General features: G+C 41.2%; 4 protein-coding genes and 1 long non-coding RNA gene across 17 annotated transcripts in view; 2 read left to right on the top strand and 3 right to left on the bottom strand.

Annotated features, from left to right (window-relative positions):
• LOC126295458 (piggyBac transposable element-derived protein 3-like) overlaps positions 1–11533 on the top strand; it is a 354659-nt gene extending 343126 nt beyond the window's left edge. The window contains exon 2 of the mRNA XM_049987989.1: positions 10449–11533. Within this exon, the coding sequence (XP_049843946.1) occupies positions 10604–11533 (930 nt within the window). The 5' untranslated portion in view covers positions 10449–10603. The remainder of the gene's footprint in view (positions 1–10448) is intronic.
• Positions 1–17980, bottom strand: part of LOC126295457 (zinc finger protein 16-like) — a 356400-nt gene extending 338420 nt beyond the window's left edge. The window contains exon 1 of the mRNA XM_049987988.1: positions 17896–17980. Coding sequence (XP_049843945.1) covers positions 17896–17927 — 32 coding nt within the window. The 5' untranslated portion in view covers positions 17928–17980. The remainder of the gene's footprint in view (positions 1–17895) is intronic.
• LOC126295455 (zinc finger protein 708-like) overlaps positions 1–22727 on the bottom strand; it is an 885643-nt gene that overhangs the window by 334534 nt on the left and 528382 nt on the right. For 7 of the 8 annotated variants that reach the window (XM_049987976.1, XM_049987977.1, XM_049987982.1 and 4 more), the window contains one exon: positions 13267–16070. The exons of the other annotated variant lie outside the window; for it this stretch is intronic. In XM_049987976.1, coding sequence (XP_049843933.1) covers positions 14645–16070 — 1426 coding nt within the window. In that variant the 3' untranslated portion in view covers positions 13267–14644. Of the gene's footprint in view, positions 1–13266; positions 16071–22727 lie in introns of those variants that run through there. 8 annotated transcript variants of the gene reach the window in all.
• The window catches only part of LOC126295459 (uncharacterized), a 1097875-nt gene that overhangs the window by 584347 nt on the left and 490801 nt on the right, over positions 1–22727 (top strand). The window lies entirely within an intron of this gene.
• LOC126295452 (zinc finger protein ZFP2-like) overlaps positions 1–22727 on the bottom strand; it is a 909451-nt gene that overhangs the window by 714382 nt on the left and 172342 nt on the right. The gene's annotated exons all lie outside the window — the stretch shown is intronic.

Below are 22727 nucleotides of genomic sequence, written 5' to 3'. Positions count from 1 at the left end.
ACCAAATATGTTCTCACAATTGTGGGATTGTAGCACCATAAATGTCACTATTCGTGTATTCGAGCGATACATGGCAGGCAAAGTACATTTTCCAACAATTGGAAGGCGTCAGGTGCGTGCTCGTTTTAGACAAGTATGGGTAACCTAACATTTCATGTGTGTGACGATTCCACAATGTAACAGAGGTACCTGTATCCAACTGAAATTTCCCGTGAATAAGGATATGAACAGAAAGTTTGTTGGATTGGTATCACACTGAAGAAGCTGCTCGTTTGCTACTTTTGCTAATGCTTGTTGCAGATTTTGAATATACCGCATTAATGACATGTGCCTTATGACTAGATTTTTTAGTGTGGGCCAAATTCTTATGTTTGTTCCGTTGCAAATATATGGATTGAACATGTCCTTTCTTGCCATAAGCGTAATACTGTGTCTGTCAAGAGGGCAGTCTTGGTGTTTGTGCAGTGAATAACACTGAGGGCATGGCTTAATTCTGTTCATCTGTGTAAGTGCCCGTGTTGCGAACTCCTTACGCAGCATGAAGAGTTTTGCAGTTCTAGTGATGCAATTAAATCTGCTGTCGCTTTAGATGGTAATGTTAGCCAGAAATGGATACAGGTTTTTACAACTTTGAAATCAAATAATGTTAATTTTTGAAAACGTGTGTAAGCTGGTTTGTTTTGTTATGAGTATACCAGGAAGTAATGCTCACACTGAGAGACTGGTGTAAGGAACAAAAGTAACACAAGCTTAATCAAATCTGAACTACAAGTTGCCATGAATTTTCCTTATTCATGTAGTGAATTCTTTGAATTTGCTAAAAATGATGTAAAACTAGTGACTTAGGCAAAATATGTGTAAGTAATTGTGATGTGTAAGTAAAATCAACTTTTACAAATACTGCTTTGATTTTTGCCGAAATTTTGCCGTGCTATTAACCTCCCTAATTTTTTGTCAAGGATATAAGAATCTCCCTTATTTTCGTTTAGAAAAGTTGGTCACCCTACTAGGGACTCAACCTGACAAATTGCTGGCTGCTCAAATTGTTCAGCCGACAGGACATCTGAATCGCACTGATCGAGTATTTGCACTACTTGCTGAATGTTGGATCAGACACTTTCAAAACCTGTTCTCTGAGTTTCACGTCAGTTACATTGTACACGACTGCATCACACAATATAAAGCACAAGAAACACATTTGAATTTGCATTTTCTCGGCATAACCTACAAATCGTTTTTACAATTAAAGAATTGATATGTAGTGCTACCATATTCACTTATTGGACATAATAGTTAGTTAGCGAATCTACAACCTGATCATACGAAAATTCACTCTGAGTGACGTTAGGGAACAGTTTTTGGATGAGTCTAAACACTGCACTGCCTTCTGTGGACAATAGATAGGAAAGTTTAACAGAACTTGGTACGTTGTGACCAGTTATGTGGTCTTCAAATTGTTGCAACCACTCGAACCATTCCTCTTCTTGTTCATGAAAGTAGCAAAAAGGAGGTATAGTGCTTGGAACTGCTGTAGGTGTTGCTTGAGCTGCGTTAGTAGTTTGGCTCACCATGATCTGCTGTATCATGTTTAGCAGAGAAAATATTTGCTGGCTCTGAAACTGTAACATCTGCATTGCATCTAATGCTGGCAGCTGTTGCGTCTGAGCAGAAGGTGGGATAGGTGGGCTGGGCATGTTGGAAGGGACCAATTAAAAAAAAAAAAGGACAAGACAAACAAGAAAAGGAAATACAAAAGCAAAGAAAATTTCTGCAATGGCCACCTGAAAACACTGCTTAGCAATATCACGACTGTTAAAGCAAGTAAACACTTAAACTCTCCTGCAAAGGAAAGACAAGAGAGAATTATGGCATCAGCAAAAGAAAAGAAATTTCCATGGCCACGAGGCACGGTTTTCTTTTTTTAATACTCACTGTCAATTTTTGTGTCTGCCCACTCATCTAATCTAGGGTGCTTGGGAAGCTGTAGCTGTTTTCTCAGATCGCCAGACAACAATTTAAGCAAATCGTATTAATGGAGTTTCTACAGTAAGTTCAATTGGCAATACATAACTTTGCATGTTCACAAAGGTGTGTCACAAGCAAATGGCGGCATGCAAATACTCAATGTCCTCCGGTATATAGAATTCCAACGCAACCAAAACAATACAGTTCATAAGCCACCCCTATAGTGTCTGTATGACAGCTCATTTTCCACTCCGGCTGGGACTAGGAGGCCCAGCGTGTATATTCTCTTCGTATTGAGGCTACTCCTGTCTTGGTGTCGCTCTAGAGAGGGGTTCATCAGCATACCACTGGCTGACGTCGCCTCACAGCCCTCTCTGATCTTCCATTCTTGATCATCATGTCAGCACTTGTGGTTAAACCAGAACAGAAAGATCTGGACAGAGGAATGGCGGAGGAAAAGTTGTGCAGCGCTATGACAGAGGAAGAGCTGGCTAGAATGAAGGAGGGGAACGATGGGGGCAAGAAGAGCTGGGCAGTATGATGGACGAAAACCTGGTCATAAAAATGGTGGGAGGAAGACCTGGGTAGAATGACAGGAAGGGAGGTGGACAGAATAGTGGGGGGAGGAAGATCTGAGCAGTACAGTGCGGGGAGTAAGATCTGAGCAGTATAGTGGGGGAGGAAGATCTGAGCAGAATAGTGGGGGGAGGAAAATCTGAGCAGAATAGTGGGAGGAGGAAGAGCTGAACAGAATAGTGGTGGAGGAAGAGCTGGTGAAAATAGTGGGAGGAGGAGCAAAAGTGTACAGCAATGGAAGAGGGAAGGTGATCAGGGGTTGGGAGGAGGCACAAGTGTATTTAGTAATGGGGGAACAGATGATGATGATGATGATGATGATGCTGATGAGTTAGGTTGAGGGGGCGCTCGACATCTTGGTCAACAGTGCCCTGACGAAAAGTGAACATAAAACCTCATGGGTGGTAACAAAAGCTGTCCTCACATGCAGAGCAGTTTATAATGTACTAAACTCTGCCGTTCTTCCGCACCACTTTAGGAATGAGGCCTGTTAGTTTACAAAATTTCACCACTTTGTCAACACTGGTATTGGCATCTGTGAGGACGGTGGGCAGATCTCCAGTGAGACCAAGAACTGCCCTAATATCAGTATCCAAGACACATGTAGCCACAATGTGCTGAACTGAAAGTGGCACACCACAAACTTCACAGAAAGGTGGATCCTCCCCCTGGAGGAGGAAGCCATGTGTGAAATGGCTATGCCCGATGCACAGTCTGGTAATCAAAACATCCTTCCAGCAGAGAGGCTGACAAGAAATCCGCAAAGCTTTTGTGGTCAGTTTGAGCAAACACAGTTAGTTGTTCGACACTGCAACGCATGATGCATCTGTAAGAAAATGTGATAATGGCGTACAATGGGATGGGACATTGATGGACAACACCATCCCAACATGCTTCCTTGGTAGCTTTATCAGCCATGTCGTTACCCTGCATCCCAATGTGGCCATGTTCGCGGCAAAATATTACCTCCTTGCCACAGCATTGGAGCCACTGTAAGCAGTCATGGGTGAGCTGAATGAGTGGGTCTACTGGATACATTTGGCGAAGCGTTTGCAGTGCACTAAGAGAGTCTGAACAGACAAGAAAACTCGTACAGTGATGTCTGTGAACCCTCTCCAGTGCCATTAGAATGCCATATAACTCTGCGTCGTAATTTGTAAATTGTTCTGGGAGATGTACTTTAAAGCCCCTATCAGGGAAAACCACAGAACAACCAAGAGCATTTCCCTGCTGGGATCCATCTGCATAAATAAACTCAGGGTACATATTTAAAATAGACGAAAACATAGTTGTAAAAACCATATCTGGAGTACAATTTTTCGGGTACTGCATCTAGCTTAAAACCACTTTGGGCCTCCGAAGACACCAAGGCGCCAGTGTCTTCCATCCCTGGGTGTGTATTTTCATGCCTGAGAGATCCAGATCCTTGAGGCAGTCCGTAGCATGTATATCAAATGGCTGGGTAGCTTGGGCCCGATTCCTGAACAGTCGTTCGAAAGTGGGTTGTACCACTGTACTAAATGCCAATGACTGAGGTGACGCTGAGATTTCTAGTGCCTGTCGAGCCAAAAGGATATGTCGCCAAATCCAGAGTGGTGGTTCACCAGCGTCTGCACACAGACTCTGAATTGGGCTAGTCTTAAAGGCTCCGGACAATATCCAAATGCCTACATGGTGGACAGCATCTAACATCCAGAGGTAGGAAGGATGGGCCAATCCATAGACCACGCTGCCATAGTCTAAGCGTGATCGAACAATTGCCCTATAAAACTGTAGGAGGCGGGACGTGACAGCTCCCCATGTTTTTCCGCCAAGGCATTTCAAAATGTTTAACAACCGGAAGTCCTTTGTTCTTAGGTCTTTCAGGTGTGGGAGCCATGTTAATTTCGAGTCAAATATTAAACCCAAAAAGCGCACTGTGTCTTGAAAAATTAAATACGGTCCCTTATAGTAAGCTCTGGTTAGATAAAACTCTGACGAGCACAATTAAAATTGACATACACAGTCTTCTCAGGTGCCAACTGGAAACCAGTTGTCTGGGCCCAGGTTTCCAGCCTCCTAATGGTCAGTTGTAGCTGCCTCGTCATTGTTGTAAGATCAGAGGAAGAGTAGAAGATTATAAAGCCATCCGCAAACAAAGACCTGACTGCAGAGGAAATGCCACTGATAGCGATGGCAAACAATGTGACACTGCCCTGGGGCATACCATTCTCCTGAACATAGCAATCAGACATGGCATCGCCAATGCGATAACGAAAACGCCTGTCCTCAAGGGAGGATTGGATCAGAAGTGGCAGGCGTCCACGTGGTTCCCATTCATGAAGTCGGCGAAGGATGTACCTCCAAGTAGTGTCACATGCTTTTTCAAGGTCAAAAAACACACAAACTAAATGGTTTCGGTGTATGGAGGACTCCTGTATCGCCGTCTCCAGCAGAATTAAGTTGTCAAGAATGGAACAGTAGCGCCTGAAACCAAACTGGGAGTGGCTCAGGTAGCCTCGAGACTCGGGCTACCAGACAAGTCGGCGGTTGACCATACGTTCAGGAGTCTTACCCATACAACTACACTCCTGGAAATGGAAAAAAGAACACATTGACACCGGTGTGTCAGACCCACCATACTTGCTCCGGACACTGCGAGAGGGCTGTACAAGCAATGATCACACACACGGCACAGCGGACACACCAGGAACTGCGGTGTTGGGCCGTCGAATGGCGCTAGCTGCGCAGCCTTTGTGCACCGCCGCCGTCAGTGTCAGCCAGTTTGCCGTGGCATACGGAGCTCCATCGCAGTCTTTAACACTTTAACACTAGTAGCATGCCGCGACAGCGTGGACGTGAACCGTATGTGCAGTTGACGGACTTTGAGCGAGGGCGTATAGTGGGCATGCGGAAGGCCGGGTGAACGTACCGCCGAATTGCTCAACACGTGGGGCGTGAGGTCTCCACAGTACATCGATGTTGTCACCAGTGGTCGGCGGAAGGTGCACGTGCCCGTCGACCTGGGACCGGACCGCAGCGACGCACGGATGCACGCCAAGACCGTAGGATCTTACGCAGTGCCGTAGGGGACCGCACCGCCACTTCCCAGTAAATTAGGGACACTGTTGCTCCTGGGGTATCGGCGAGGACCATTCGCAACCGTCTCCATGAAGCTGGGCTACGGTCCTGTACACCGTTAGGCTGTCTTCCGCTCACGCCCCAACATCGTGCAGCCCGCCTCCAGTGGTGTCGCGACAGGAGTGAATGGAGGGACGAATGGAGACGTGTCGTATTCAGCGACGAGAGTCGCTTCTGCCTTGGTGCCAATGATGCTCGTATGCGTGTTTGGCGCCGTGTAGGTGAGCGCCACAATCAGGACTGCATACGACCGAGGCACACAGGGCCAACACCTGGCATCATGGTGTGGGGAGCTATCTCCTACACTGGCCGTACACCTCTGGTGATCGTCGAGGGGACACTGAATACTGCACGGTACATCCAAACCGTCATCGAACCCATCGTTCTACCATTCCTAGACCGGCAAGGGAACTTGCTGTTCCAACAGGACAATGCACGTCCGCATGTATCCCGTGCCACCCAACGTGCTCTAGAAGGTGTAAGTCAACTACCCTGGCCAGCAAGATCTCCGGATCTGTCCCCCACTGAGCATGTTTGGGACTGGATGAAGCGTCGTCTCACGCGGTCTGCACGTCCAGCACGAACGCTGGTCCAACTGAGGCGCCAGGTGGAAATGGCATGGCAAGCCATTCCACAGAACTACATCCAGCATCTCTACGATCGTCTCCATGGGAGAATAGCAGCCTGCACTGCTGCGAAAGGTGGATATACACTGTACTAGTGCCGACATTGCGCATGCTCTGTTGCCTATGTCTATGTGCCTGTGGTTCTGTCAGTGTGATCATGTGATGTATCTGACCCCAGGAATGTGTCAATAAAGTTTCCCCTTCCTGGGACAATGAATTCACGGTGTTCTTATTTCAATTTCCAGGAGTGTAGTAAGGGTGACACTCCAATAACTGTTAGGGGTGCTACAGACCTTACCTGGTTTACAGAATGGAATTAAGACTGCCTCCTTCCAAGTCGTGGGGTACTGTCCATCTGACTGAAACAAGAGGAGTTGACCTTTCGCTTCAGGGCACAGATGACTAAGCATGGTATAATGGTTCTCATCAGGTCCTGGAGCGGTGTCTCTGGTTGCAGCTAAAGCTGATTCCAGTTCCCACATGGAGAATGGGAGGTTGTAGGCTTCCTAACTGCGCGAAAAAAAATTGAGCTTCCTCATCTCTGCAGTCTGACGGAGTACCTGAACAGCAGGAGTTTGTCTGGATGACTTAGTAAAGCAGTGTTCGGCTAAAACATGAGCCATCTCTTCTGGCGTGTCCACCAAGACCCCATTATTTGACAACGCCGTAAGGGGATGGGGACTACCCTTGTGTGAAATCCATCTTATTGAATCCCAAATGTGAGCAGCAGAAGTGGGCCAATTAATGGAAGTCATGAATTCCCTCCAGGAAGCCCTCTTCCATTCTTTGATCACTAGGCTTGCATGTGCTCTTGCAGACCTGAAGACATGAAGATTGTCTGTAGTTGGACACCATTTGAAGTTCCAAAGAGCTGTCCATCTGGCCCTGATTGCCAATCTACAGTCGACATTCCACCAAGGAACAGGCCTTTGTCAGAGGTGGTTACTAGACCTGGGGATGGACTCTGCAGCAACCCTTTGGATCTCATGAGTGATATGGGCCACCGCCTCTTGTGCACAAACCTTTCGTTCAAAAATAGCCTGTCGACTGTACTGCAACCAATTTGCCCTTTGTATCATCCACCTGTGTGGCCTCCTGCTGGCGACTGTTCTAGGCGTCAGACGAATTCACACTGGGAAGTGGTCACTAGAATGTAAATCTGGAGACTTTTCCCAGTGAATTGAATCTGCAATAGCTGAGGAACAAAATCAACGATCAATAGTTGAAAAAGACCCTGTAGCTGTGGAAAAGTGAGTCATCTGACCCACACTCAAAAGGCAGATATCCTCAGAATGGGTGAGTCACTCGATCAGCCGACCCCTGGAACAAGTAGTATCCGAGCCCCACAGCCCGTTGTGGGCATTGAAGTCACCCACAAGAAGGAATGGGCGCGGAAGTGCCTGGAAGAGTTCTGTCAGTGCATCTGCACCCAAACGGGGGGGGGGGGGGGGGGGGGCTGGTACAAAGAACACACTGTGATAGTAAACGGTGAGAGAACTTTCACAGCAATTGCTTGGATGGTCGTGGTAAGAGGGACAGGAGAGGAGTGGTATCTGTCATCAAGAAAAATAGCCACTACACCTTTAGCCCTGTCTGCATATGTGGTAGCCCCACAATGTTGGTGTCTCTGCGAGTTTAAGATGCATTTCTTATAAGCAGATGCAGAAATGTTTATCCGGGGCCCGCAGCTGCAATTCTTCCAAATGCAAGCGATATCCATTCAAATTCCACTGCAACACAGAAGTCCCTATGGAAGCCACTGGTTAGCAATAGTGGTTCTTTCCTTTCTCCCTTGGAGGCAGTGATTTCCCAGGTAGGTCAGGGGAAACGTTAGCCGGTTCTGCATTCTCTAGTTCCTCCGATTTGAGGTCAATATCTTCAACAGCATAGTCGCCGTCAGATAGGAAGAGCACTCATCGATCCAAAGGCTTACCTACCGCTTTATTGGACTTAGAACTACTTTTAGAAGAACGTTTTTCTTTAGTGACAGGGGGAGGAGACTGCCTGGGTGGCTTGGATGGCATAGGTGACTTATGAAGTTGGGGAGTGGTATATGGCTTAGATGGTAAGTCTACTGCTGACGACTTCTGAGCTACATCAGTTGCAAGTGGAGCATATCCCCCCACAGGTACAGTAACAAGTGAATGTGCTCGTACCTGAATCTGTGGTCTGGGTTTGTATGAAGGCATCACACTTAGCTATTAGTGTTTTAAGGGCTGATGCAAAAGAAACTGCAAAAGCCAGTGGTTACATGACTTTGAAAGCCTTTTCAGCTTCACCATAGGGTATGTGTCTCTGTACTTTTAACTCTTGAATTTTCTTTTCCTCATTTTAAACTCCACAGTTTATGATCCACACTGAGTGAACCCCATTATGGATGAAGTGTACAAGAAGTCCCTGACTCGTGAGAAAGACCTCCACAATTGCCACATGTAGCCTTCCCGTTACATCCTAAAGTGGTATGACCAAATCTTTGACGTTTATAGCATCGCATGGTGTTAGGAACAAATGGGCGAACCTTAAGGCAGATATAACTGACAAGGATATGTTCCAGTAATTAGGGAATAATAAGTGTTAGAATATACGTTGCCAATTTTTCCAGTTTTCCATTGACTCTCCTCATATAATTCTGCACCTCTGTGATGCCCACATTCTTCCACACAACTCCGTGGGGTCCATCTCCATTGTATCAGAGCAGGTAACCACGCCCTTAGTATACTTATATACCCACATACTTTATATACCCATATTGGGAGCATGCTACTATGTTCTATATATGCTGCAGCAATGCCCTCAAATGCGCACTTTTCGCCCTCTATACCTAGAGTGCTACCGACTAGTTACTTCGGACCACCTTGCCATTTATATTTTCTACCCCATATCTGGCTGCTATGTTGTGTTTCAGTGATATGTCTTCCTGTGATCTCATTTTGCTGATTTCGACTTTGCTTTATGTCTTACTGCTTATCAGGATTAGCCTCACAGCATTTTTTATTGTCAACTATTCTTCTAAGGGACAGATCGTTGAGGTACTAAGACTGACACAAAGGGTGTATTATTCCATGTCATTGCATGCAGTAACTCTTCCACTTACTCTGAAAGAAACCATCTGAAGCTGTCTCCATAAGCTGGTGTAATAATAGTGTCTAATATTTCAACAAAATGATATAACAGATGGTTCTCTGAATCCGAAATATCTGAAAGAGACAGCGAAAAGCATAAAGTGAAATCAAATTTACTGAAAAATTTGATTGGAAAGAAAACAATTTTTGTCAACTTTAGCACACAGTTAACGATATTTCTTGGGACATAAATGTCACAAAAGACTCACTATTTATGTTATTTTTGACAGAAGATATTTCGCTGACAAATACAAAGGCTTTTGAAATGCCTTGATGTTTATTCCACATTTACAGTAAAGAATAGGACAAAAATCGTATCAGATTGACAAAAAATGTAATGTTCAGTTAATTATGATATTTAAGTATGCATCTATAACCAAAAACATATACAAGTAATTTCCATTTCCCTTAAACTTTTTATGTCATAATTACACACAAAATTGACATTTCCGTTTAGGCTCTTTATAGCTGTCTATGGATGAAATGCTCCTTTCTACCAACAGTTCAGTACGAACGTTTCTAATTATGTATGTCTGATCTCAAAAGCTACAGTAAAGACAGAGAGTATTATTAACTATATGACCGAAGCAGGTCATCCATTTCCAACACAGCAGAAGTTATTGGAAATTTAACCCTTTCAGACCTGGTGGTCACAATTTTGTACATGAAGTTTGTTCACTAATATTTCGCTGACAAATGTCAGGTGCATCAAAACTCACTGTACACCTTTGTGTAGGTTTATTTTAGCCATGCTCCAGCAGTTGCTGCTCTCTTGTGAGCAGTCAGTGAACTACATGTTAAAATATACTCTCTGGCGTTGTCTCTCGGTGGGAAGCCATTACTCGTTGACTTTATTGCTGTAATAGTCACATTGTCGGTTTTGTTAATGTATTTTTTGTGTGGTTTCCTTCTTTTGGAAACATTAGACTTTCTTCCAGTGGAATTTTCAGCAATTTCATTCAGTTCTTATTTGTGTTATGTATCAGGTAAATTTAATCTACACATTTGTGTACAACAGGTCCGTAATGGTGTAAAATAGGTAACGTAACCTAAAATTTGGCTAGATGTATTTGCCTGGCGATGGTAGTTACGTGTGGTATTTTTTTCAGAAATTTCAGTACCAGCAGCAAGGAGGAGAATAACTGACCAGTACACATGATTTTATTTTATATTTCTGGCTTTTGACTTACAGACATGGATAAGGAATGTCTTTCTGTGGAGGAAGATTGGGACTTAATTATGGACATAATTGAAAATGGTGACGTTTCTGACAGTTTGGGTGGAGATGAGGATGGCAGTGTAGCACTTATTGAAAGGCAAACTCCACAAATAGTGAAACGTGTTAGAGCAAATAAAGTTGGCGTGAATGATGTGTGTAGAAACACCATATCTGAAGATGAAGATGACGTAGATGTGGTAGATGCTGAAATGAACTTTCTATGCAATGAAAACAATCCAGAATTGAATAACCTGTGTGACAACATAATGATGACACCTGAAGAATCCATAAAACGGAAACGCAAGCCTCTAAGTACCATGGCAGAAACATACAAAGCTCCAAATTTTGAAGTATCTATCTTGTGTTCCCCAATACAATACTTCATAAGATATAGACTGGATGATTTGTTCACTAGCATGACAGCACATACTAATATTTATGCATTACAACAAGGCAAATCCTCATTCAAGCACACAACAACTCAAGAACTAGAGGTGCTGATTGGCGGTTTGAAATTTCCCAGATTACGAATGTATTGGGATACAAGCCTGAAGGTAAATGTGTTTTGGGAAAACATGTCTAGAGACACATTTTTAGAATTCCGAACAAATTTAAAATTGGTGAAAAATCTGGAGAAACCACCTGAAAAGGAAGATAAATTTTACAAAGTCAGGCCAGTTTACACAGCCATTCGAAAGTGCTGCAGTGAACTTCCTATAGAAGTGAATTTTTTTGTGGACGAAGGAATTATTCCTTTCACTGGGAAGTTTTCTGCAAAGCAGTATGTCAAGGGGAAACCAAGTCCATGGGGAATCAAAGTCTCCATGTTGTGTGTAAAGAGTGGAATAGTGCACGATTTCCTTTTGTGTCAAGGTGCTACAACTGAACTAAATACCACATGCTGAAAAAAATTGGATTAGATCCTGCTGTTGTTTTAGGATTTTCTGTTCCACTCTCAAAAAGTAAAGGTCATAAATTATACTTTGACAACTTCTTTTCATCGTATCATCTGTTTCAAGTTCTGAAATCTCAAGGCATCAATGCAGAAGGTGCTGTCTGTCAAAACAGATTTGGAAAGAACTTGCCTATTTCAGATGAAAAAACAATACTGAAATTAACTAGAGGTTACTGTGAAGAAATCAGTAGTGCTGATGACAATACCATGTGTAAGTGGTTAGACAATAAGCCAATTGTATTGTGTACTAACTTTGATGGTAAAGGCTCAGTGGATGAAGTCGAGCATTGGGACAAAAAGCACCATAAAGATGTGAAAGTAGAAAGACCTGAAATAGTGAGAAGATATAATCATGCAATGGGTGGTGTGGATCTATTTGATCAATTGATGAGCTACTACAGAGTTTTTCATCAGATCTCGAAAATGGCCTTTGTGAATGATTTTCATGCTCTTGACTCTGCCATCATGCAAAGTTGGTTGGAATACGGATGAGATGCAGACAACCTGTGTATCCCAAAGAAGCAGCAAATGGACCTACTTTCATTTCATATCAGGGTAGCAGATGGATTGACACTGTGCCAAAAGAAAGTGACTGGAAAGAAGAGGGGGCGTCCATATGATGGACTGGCTTCAGACATGAGAGTCATACCAAGAAAAAGAGGAGAATTACAACCAGCTACAGAGATACAGTTTGATTCCATTGACCATTTGCCTTTGCATGGTGTAGGAGCTCCAAGTCGCTGCAAATTTCCAAAATGTACAGGGCACTCAAGAATTCAGTGCAGAAAATGTAAAGCACATTTGTGTCTCCAAAAGGACAGAAATTTTTTTTGCAGTTTCATACTAAACCTTAAAATCAGGTGTTGACCATTGTTGTTTAAACAAGAATGTAATATGGAATCATTTTTGTTATTTCCTCTGTTTTAAAGTGAAATAAAGAGTGGCATAATTGATCTGTACTGTTAACCTCTTTAATGTATGATATGAAGCTCGAGACCTGATGAACACATTTGTGTACATTAAATATCTAGAAAAGTAGATCTGATACGAAATTTTTATCTTAGAAAAATGTTGTCAGGAGACTCGCCAGAATGTAAAAATGATGTCAGATTTTTGTTTTACAAGTAAATAAAAAATCAGGTCTGAAAGGGTTAAGAAATGCATGACCAATTTTCTATAATGGATGAGAGCTGTTCTGTAGCCATTCTACTTAACTTTTTACACATATTATATGTGTTAAATATCAAATTTACAGGACATGTATTACATATTATATACTTACTTAAATATTAGATGGGCAACCTCTCACCTTCCAGCAATTAAGTTCTCACTCTAGTAGAAAATCATTCCTGAAGCTACACTATTTCTGACACCATATGAATATAATTAAAATGATTTGAAAGAGGTTCAGAACAAACTTCAATATATGAGAACACGAAAGAAATGATCAGCATACTACATTTCCCTATGAAGTAGCACAATTCTTTTGGCAACAAAAACACAATAAACAAAAACTCTCATTGACGGCTTTCATGCCTCACACAAAATGAGACAGTATAATTGGTGTATGAACAGAATGCAACAGACTATATAGGAGAAGGACGCATGAAGTACAGTGCGTATTATCAACTTATAATTATGTAGGAACACTGAATTCATGATGTGTGTAGAATATGACATGTAATTATCAAAATAGTTTATTAAAATCAAATAACAAGCTGTTGACAGAAAAGTCACCTTTAAATCACTAGATCTGTAATGACATAATTTTTAGCAATCCTGATAATCAAGAACTAGATTCCATTCGCCTGCTATAATGGTACTCTTGGTGCTAACAAGTTTTATGATGTAACCAGGCTTCACAGATAGCACTTCAGAAATACTCAGTACATTGTATCATAATACTTCAGTATCTGTTTGCCGAGGAAGCCCAGATGCACATTACTTAATGCAGATACACACATTAGTTGACAACGTATGTCTCCAGAAGGGAAATGGCTAAGTATTAACAATCAATGAGGACAGTTGGTTGTCAATTATTTCAACAGAAACGTATCCCACAGCTAGTTGGTTGCAAAGGCGTGTCATAGAAAAGCACCACAATTGAGTAATATGAGGTGGAATCAGATTCTTCAGATAATACTAACAATCAAGCCTAATTATACATGTATAAATAAAGGAACTTACACAAGCAACCTTCAGACACAAATGGTGATACAATGAACAATATTATATAAGTATTAACTAATAAAAGTTTAAAATGTCTCAAACATACTTCAATAATGAAGCTTCAAAAGGAAGTTGCTTCAAACTATCTGTGGCATATGAAATTTAAATAATGTATTGATATATGCATTAACATGTAATTCAATAATGTGTCCAAAAGTGCACTGATTATTACAACAGGAGAAAATACATATTTATTATACTATGACCATATGTACAATGCTGAAGTTGCTGTTTAGACTGTTCTACTGATATTTTACAGAACTACCTTAAATGAGGATAAATTATAATTACCAATATCAGCAAAACTACACTGGTTAAATACAAGGGGTACATACATTAAACATAATTCTCAATCCTTCAAGAGACAAATTAACACAAGTAGAACAAACACTTCAGACACACACACACACACACACACACACACACACACACACACACACACACACACACATGGCTGGTTCCAATGGGCAACTTTTAGCCAGTTTACACACACAACAACTATCTCTCGAAATACAACCTTTAAAAAGTTGGTCTGCATTTCCACATGGCACATTTTCCACAAAAACCTGTAAAAATTTTTCCACTATGCACACCTGACAATGATCAAAGCTATGATACTTTTAAAATGGGCTCTCCACAATGCACTGATATAGTATCATAATAATATCTAAAACAATTCCCTCTGTGCAATTACTGTTGTCTGTCTTTAGCACATTGCTTAAAAAATCTAGTTCAGTTTTTGCAGCTGATCAGTGACATATTTTTGTGAGATCTGTCTTCTATGTTAACATACCTACCCAGCTTATCGAGATTTCTTTAAAATATCCCACAGTTATAAAATTTTTGTACTCTGGCGAAAGTGATTTGACCTATGCGCATTCAGACTAACAGACTGAGTAAAGGCTCTGCCACAAATGTCACATTTGTAAGGTCTCTCGCCAGTATGCATTAAGTGGTGTTTCTTCAGACAACTAGATTCGGTAAATGATTTGCCACAAACAACACATTTGTACGGTCTCTCACCAGTATGTATGAAAATATGCTTCCTCAGGTTACCAGCGTCCGTAAATGATTTTCCACATACATTACATACGTGTGGTTTCACACCAGTATGTCTTAATTTGTGAACCCTGAGACCACGACTATTAGTAAATAATTTCCCACAGGTATCGCACTTGTGTCTCTCCTCGCCATTGTGTATTAATGTATGCACCTTTAGTTTCCATGAGTTTATGAACGATTCACCACAAACATTACATTTGTGTGATGCCTCAGCAGTATGTTGTATTAAATGGGCCTTAACAGCGAATGGCCTTGAAAACGATTTGCCACAAAAGTCACATTTGTACGGTTTCTCCCCAGTATGTTTTAATAAATGATACTTGAGAGTTTCGGCTACAATATATGATTTCCCGCAAAGATGGCATATGTGGGGTCTGTCGCCAGTATGTATTAACATGTGCCTCTTCAGGCTACCACATGCCGTAAAGGATTTCCCACAGACCTCACAGTTGTATGGTCTCCCACCGATGTGTATTAGGGAGTGCTTCTTGAGATGACTACGCAGAATAAATGATTTCTCACAAACGTTACATTTGTGCGCTCTCTCGCCAGTATGTGACAGTGAATGCTGCTTGAGATCAGAATGGCGAATAAAAGCAAACCCACAAATTTTGCATTTATGTGGTCTCTTGTCAGTATGATTGTAAGTATGTTTCTTAAGACTGCGCAAAGCATCAAACGATTTTCCACAAACGTCACATACATGTGGTCTCTCATCATTGTTTGTTACTGAAGGACTTGACTGACTATAGGATTCCCCAAAAATATCAGATCTGTTTGGTTTGATATTAGAGACTGTGCTATGTTGTTCACTTTCTCGTTGGCTAGTCCTTTTTTCCACCATTGAATGCCTACTCAAGCTATCATGGGTATGAAATACTTCACCACATGTGGTACAGATATGTACAGGTGGCTGTACACCATCAATATGTGTAAACACATGCATTATTAGACTGTACTTTGACAAAAAGGTTTGCTTGCATGAACTACATGTGAATTCATATTCCTTGAACCTGTTATTACTTCTAGCACATAGGGCATTATCCTGCTTAGAGAGACACACTTGATTTAGAGATCCACTACCAACAACATGTGTCGATTTCTCTGCATCAATATCCAGCTCCACACAAGTCACTCCCTGCAGGTATGTTTCTTCACATCCAGTGTTACCACACTCATTAGCGATTTTAGTCAACCTGAAGCATGAACAGAAAGGCAGTAAATATCTCATTCTCTACATACACAAACATTACTTCAACAGTCTACAAATTCTTATTTCTAATGGAGAAATAGTTTCAAGTATACAAATAACAACATTCCTGCTAATTCACTGCTTATGAGATGAAACTGTTTCACAAGTGGCAAGATAAACTAGAACTAGCTTGAACCTCTTGTGGTTCCAAATTGAGTTTACAGTGGTATTGGTAATAATATTACAACAAACATTTATAATAACACCAGCAGTACACTGAGTTCAACAGCCTGAGGAGCCTGTGTTTCAGAAGAGGTGATTATATGGGAAAATTTCATTTTCTCCACTCATATATTGCATGTTTTCCAAGCTAACTGCAGTTACATTTTTCGCTCAAAATAGGAAAGTCAATTTATAAAGATTGACACCAAAGTAAAGCTTGTATTCGATTTCACATTAACTTTCTCCATTCATTCTATAGTTATGTTTATATGTCATGCAGTAATTTGTTGCACTGAGTGCACACTATACATCCTGTATTTGTTGCTTTATGTAACACACTATGGCAGTAAATGCATGTGTAGAGTACATGCGAGTTGCGGGGTTACCTTTTTCGTATTGTTCTTTGGTCATTACTCATTGATTTACAGTGGTGCTGAACTGTCATGTTACAGCCGTATGTGTGTGTCTTTCTGAATGGGTCAATAACTGATGCTACTATGTCATTCGATTGACTGTAGGTGCCTTGGTTTTCTTGGCTGTATTAAATGAGAAACATTGAATTGTGGAATTTCGTAATAATGATTTTACAGCTTAAATATTAGGTAATCATTTTGAGATGTAATCTGTTGAATACGATGTAGCAGCCACAAACACTGACAGCAGGACAGTCAAGGGGAATGCAAGGACCTTCATCAAAGTCTTCCTGCATGAAATCACATGCCTGTTAGGATTATGAAGATAATGACTGGAAGTTGGAAAGCTAGATCAGCTAAAAAAATATTAACATGAGCCATAATCAAAGCACTGAGTGAAGAGCAGGAGAATTTTAAAAAAAAGTCCAAACTTGAGAACAGTGCAAGCCTCTTCTTGAGATACTGGGATCTAGTCACAAGGCTATTGGATTTGTGGTAAAGATACAGATGACTAGCTGGTCACAGATTGAGGTGATTGCAGAGCACAGATGGGATCGAAATGTAATGAAGCTTTAGCCCTGATGCAGAGCTGGTGCTTACAGAACAAGCTGCAAGTCGTAGTAAATTAAACAACTTACATAGTGCTAAAAGGTAAATCATCTGCAACATGCTTTTTGTTTTTCACACTAAACAATCTTCAATTAATAGACATCCCTCACATTGCTAACTCGGTCTTTATCTTGATAATGATCTCATTTTTAAAGGCTATGTATAAACTATGCCCAAACAAACCACAAAATTAATTTACAAGATTGCAAATATCACCAAAGGTCAATACAGAATAACACTTGACACAGTACAGTAACATGCTGCTGACTGACTGCTGTAGCTGGGGCCCGACTGGGCATATGAAATTATACAGGGAGAGCCATTCACAATACTACATTGGATAAATACTAATAATCCTGTAAATACACTTCCTACAATTGCAATTTTGGAGGAGCCACTTACTGCTAACAGAGAGAAAATGTAAAGAAAATGCAGGGGGTAACTAGAGATTTACTGGACAATATAGGTGCTGAACAGAGGTAGGCAGACAAGGAAAGCCAGTGTATGTGAACACATATGGCACTGGTTACAAGGTGTGTTCACTAATGCCAAATGTTAAAGAGTGAAGTAGACTGAATGACTTACTTCCAGCAACTGGTTTTGCGAAACGTAGGCATTGACCCTAACCATCATATCGATGCATATTCAAGTGCAAAGAAAACAACTTTGTATGGTCAGACTGGAATCATGGTACATCATTCTTCATCACAGTGATCCAGATGACTATTCCGAACGATACAGGTGAGGGGTCCAAGCAATGTAAACTTTTAAAATGATATGATCCAGAAAAGCAAGTGAAATTTTGCACCGTTTTTAAAGAATTCACTGGCAAAAAAAAAGAACAGGAAGTATACATAAATGAATCAGGTGCAACCTGATAATGCAAAGAAAATAACATACTAAAGTAGATGGAAATTCCCTGCATCTCGTCTTATAATCTTCTGCCACCTACTGCCACTCTGATGATTTTCACATGTCTGTGTTCTGATACTGACTGGCTTCGCTCAACTCTGTGGAGCTGGCTCTTCAACCACTATCACTGGTGCCAACTGGGCACAGGGACCAGAGGCCACTTGCTGAGTTCATGGTCCGAACCGAAGAGGGTGCCACACTTCTCCACCACTTTTCCCGTGCTTCTTCTTCTTGCACATTCACTTCATACTTCATTGAATCTTGGATCCCATTTCCAGAATTTCTGCATGCTGTAAAGCTACAACACAAGAGAGGACACTGGCCACCTTTCTTATGGGTGCAACTGCAACTGTCATGGCTGCCAGCACACTGATTACATATCACCTGATTTTAACACAATTGTGTCATGTGATCTATTCATTGACATTTAGTGCTGAATGCAGCTGTGAGAGGTTCCACCTTAAAAGTCAAAGCATATTAGCATATCCAGCATGAAGATCATTTAGATGACATCCTCTTTGTTCTTGAAGCCTGTACTGTTCTCAGATATATCTACTGCCAAGATGAACAGTGGAGGTCTCTTCTTATCAGTTCGATCATGACGCTTGTGTAGCATATTGAATCCATGGTTAAACAGTGCTTGATGCGGTCTTGTAGGAGGGCTGTTAGTTCTTTTATCTTCTTCTGGAGAACTGCCCTACTTGGGTATTCAGTCTGATAGCCCACAATCTTCTTCATGGTCACGTCAGATGATTGCACATAGCTCCAGTGCGGCATTGTTATTAGCTGCAGTGACCTTGAGGGTGTACTGAAATTGCAAAATTTCCACATCATTCAATTTATCCCCTGCATACTGAAAGTATACACGTAGGATATTACAAAAGTTCCTGTCACAAAGTAGCGCTACTTCTCTTCTATGTAGCCCTACACCTTCCGAGTTTCACTCATATCTAGTGGCAGCAAATAATGGTGTCTATTGGGTGAACTCGGCATGAGTTGACTCTACAAGTTCTAGTGGCTTCTGATCACAGACAGTGAATGCTTACAGCAGTCTTCTGTGTACTGATTGTGCAGTCTAATTACTGTGCATTAGTTTACCTTAATGTATGTCTCATTTGAGAACTGGAAAATCAATTTGTCCCATCATGTAACAGCAATAACAGCTTATATCACCAAATTGTCAAACATGCCAGGCTGATAACCACAAAATCTGCACAAATTACCAATACATACAGACAGTCATAACGTTTCTCCTTTATGTAGGAGACCGAAAAACAGCTGAGAAGCTTAAGAACGCAGGTTTATTTACTACACATTATATTTCATCATCATTTTTCCAGACTTTTAGTCTTCATTGTTTCCAATCTTGCTCTTACAGAAAATTATGGAAAGGACGATATTGACACAACATTCTTGTACTAATGTAACAAATATTGTGTTGTTGTGGTCTTCAGTCCTAAGACTGGTTTGATGCAGCTCTCCATGCTACTCTATCCTGTGCAAGCTTCTTCATCTCCCAGTACCTACTGCAGCTCACATCCTTCTGAATCTGCTTAGTGCATTCATCTCTTGATCTCCCTCTACGATTTTTATCCTCCACACTGTCCTCAAATACTACTTGGTGATCCCTTGATGCCTCAGAACGTGCCCTACCAACCGATCCCTTCCTCTAGTCAAGTTGTGCCACAAACTCATTTTCTCCCCAATCCTATTCAATATTTCCTCATTAGTTATGCAATCCACCCATCTAATCTTCAGCATTCTTCTGTAGCACCACATTTCAAAAGCTTCTATTCTCTTCTTGCCCAAACTATTTATCGTCCATGCTTCACTTCCATACATGGCTACACTCCATACAACAACTTTCCGAAACGACTTCCTGACAATTAAATCTAAACTCAATGTTAACAAATTTATCTCCTTCAGAAACGCTTTCCTTGCCATTGCCAGTCTACATTTTATATCCTCTCTACTTCGACCATCATCAGTTACTTTGCTCCCCAAATAGCAAAATACCTTTACTACATAGCAAAATTCCTTTACTACTTTAAGTGTCTCATTTTCTAATCTAATTCCCTCAACATCATCCAACTTAATGCAACTACATTCCATTATCCTTGTTTTGCTTTTGTTGATGTTCATCTTATACCCTGCTTTCAAGACACTGTCCATTCCGTTCAACTGCTCTTCCTAGTCCTTTGCTGTCTCTGACAGTCATCGGTGAACATCAAAGTTTTTATTTCTTCTCTGTGGATTTTAATACCTACTCCAAACTTTTCTTTTGTTTCCTTTACTACTTGCTCAATATACAGATTGAATAACATTGGGGGAGAGGGTACACACCTGTCTCACTCCCTTCCCAACAGCTACTTCCCTTTCATACCCTCGACACTGTAACTGCCATTTGGTTTCTATACAAATTGTAAATAGCCTTTCGCTCCCTGTATTTTACCCCTGCCACCTTTACAGTCAACATTGTCAAAAGCTTTCTCTAAGTCCACAAATGCTAGAAATGTAGGTTTATCTTTCCTTAACCTATTTTCCAAGATAAGTCGTAGAGTCAGTATTCTCTCACATGTTCCGATATTTCTACAGAATCGAAACTGATCTCCCCGAAGGTCAGCTTCTCCCAGTTTTTCCATTCGTCTGTAAAGAATTTGCGTTAGTATTTTGCAGTTGTGACTTATTAAACTGATAGTTCAGTAATTTTCACATCTGTCAACATTTGCTTTCCTTGGGATTGGAATTATTATATTCTTCTTGAAGTCTGAGGGTATTTCAGCTGTCTCATACATCTTGCTCACCAGATGGTAGAGTTTTGTCAGGACTTGCTCTCCCAAGGATGTCAGTAGTTCTAATGGAATGTTGTCTACTCCCGGGGCCTTGTTTCGACTCAGGTCTTTCAGTGCTCTGTCAAACTCGTCACACAATATCATATCTCTATCTCCCATGTCATCTTCATCTACATTCTCCTCCATTTCTATAATATCGTCCTCAAGATCATTGCCCTTGTATAGACCCTCTACATACTCCTTCCACCTGTCTGCTTTCCCTTTTTTGGTTAGGGCTGGGTTTCCATCTAAGCTCTTGATATTCATACAAGTTGTTCTCTTTTCTCCAAAGGTCTCTTTAATTTTCCTGTAGGCACTATCTATCTTACCCGTAGTGATATAAGCCTCTACTTCCTTACATTTGTCCTCTGTCTATCTCTGCTTAGCCATTTCTGAGACGTTAGTATTCCTTTTTATCTGCTCCATTTACTGCATTTTTATATTTTTTCCTTTGATCAATTAAATTTTGTATTTCTTCGGATACCCTAGGATTTCTACTAGCCCTCGTCTTTTTACCTATTTGATCCTCTGCTGCCTTCACTACTTCATCCCTTAGAGCTGCCCTTTCTTCTTCTACTGTATTTCTTTCCCCCATTCGTGACAAATATTCCCTTATGCTCTCCCTGAAACTCTGTACAACCTCTGGTTTAGTCAGTTTATCTAGTTCCCATTGCCGTAAATTCCCACCGTTTTGCAGTTTCTTCAGTTGTCATAACCAATAGATTGTGGTCAGAGTCCACATCTGCCCCAGGAAATGTCTTGCAATTTAAAACCTGGTTCCTAAATCTCTGTCTTACCATTATATAATCTATCTGATACCTTTTAGTATCACCAGGGTTCTTCCATGTATACAGCCTTCTTTTATGATTCTTAAACCCAGTGTTAGCTATGATTAGGTTGTGCTCTGTGCAAAATTCCACCAGGCGGATTCCTCTTTCATTTCTTAGCCCCAATCCATATTCACTTACTATGTTTCCTTCTCTCCACTTTCCTACTCTCGAATTACAGTCATCCATGACTATTAAATTTTCATCCCCCTCCACTACCTGAATAATGTCTTTTATCTCTTCATAGATTTCATCAATTTCTTCATCATCTACAGAGCTAGTTGGCATATAAACTTGTACTACTGTAGTAGGCATGGGCTTTGTGTCCATCTTAGCCACAATAATGTGTTCATTATGCTGTTTGTAGTAGCTTACCCGCAATCCTATTTTTTTGTTCATTATTAAACCTACTCCTGCATTACCCCTATTTGATTTTGTCTTTAAAACCCTGGCCAAAAGTCTTGTTCCTCCTGTCACCAAACTTAACTAATTCCCACTATATCTAACTTTAACCTATCCATTTCCCTTTTTAATTTTCTAACCTACCTTCCTGATTAAGGGATTTGACAATCCATGCTCCGATCTGTAGAACGCCAGTTTTCTTTCTCCTGGTAACGATGTTCTCTTGAGTAGTCCCTGCCTGGAGATCTGAATGGGGGACTATTTTACCTTCGGAATATTTTACCCAAGAGGACGCCATCATCATTAACCATACAGTAAAGCTGCATGCCCTCGGAATAATAAATTATGGCTGTAGTTTCCCCTTGCTTTCAGCCGTTCACAGTACCAGCACAACAAGGCCGTTTTGGTTAGCGTTACAAGGCCAGATCAGTCAATCATCCACACT

The sequence above is a fragment of the Schistocerca gregaria genome, chromosome 11 (genome assembly GCF_023897955.1).
Source record: "Schistocerca gregaria isolate iqSchGreg1 chromosome 11, iqSchGreg1.2, whole genome shotgun sequence".
Taxonomy (NCBI): Eukaryota; Metazoa; Arthropoda; class Insecta; order Orthoptera; family Acrididae; genus Schistocerca; species Schistocerca gregaria.
This window is presented reverse-complemented; position numbering and strand designations above follow the sequence as displayed.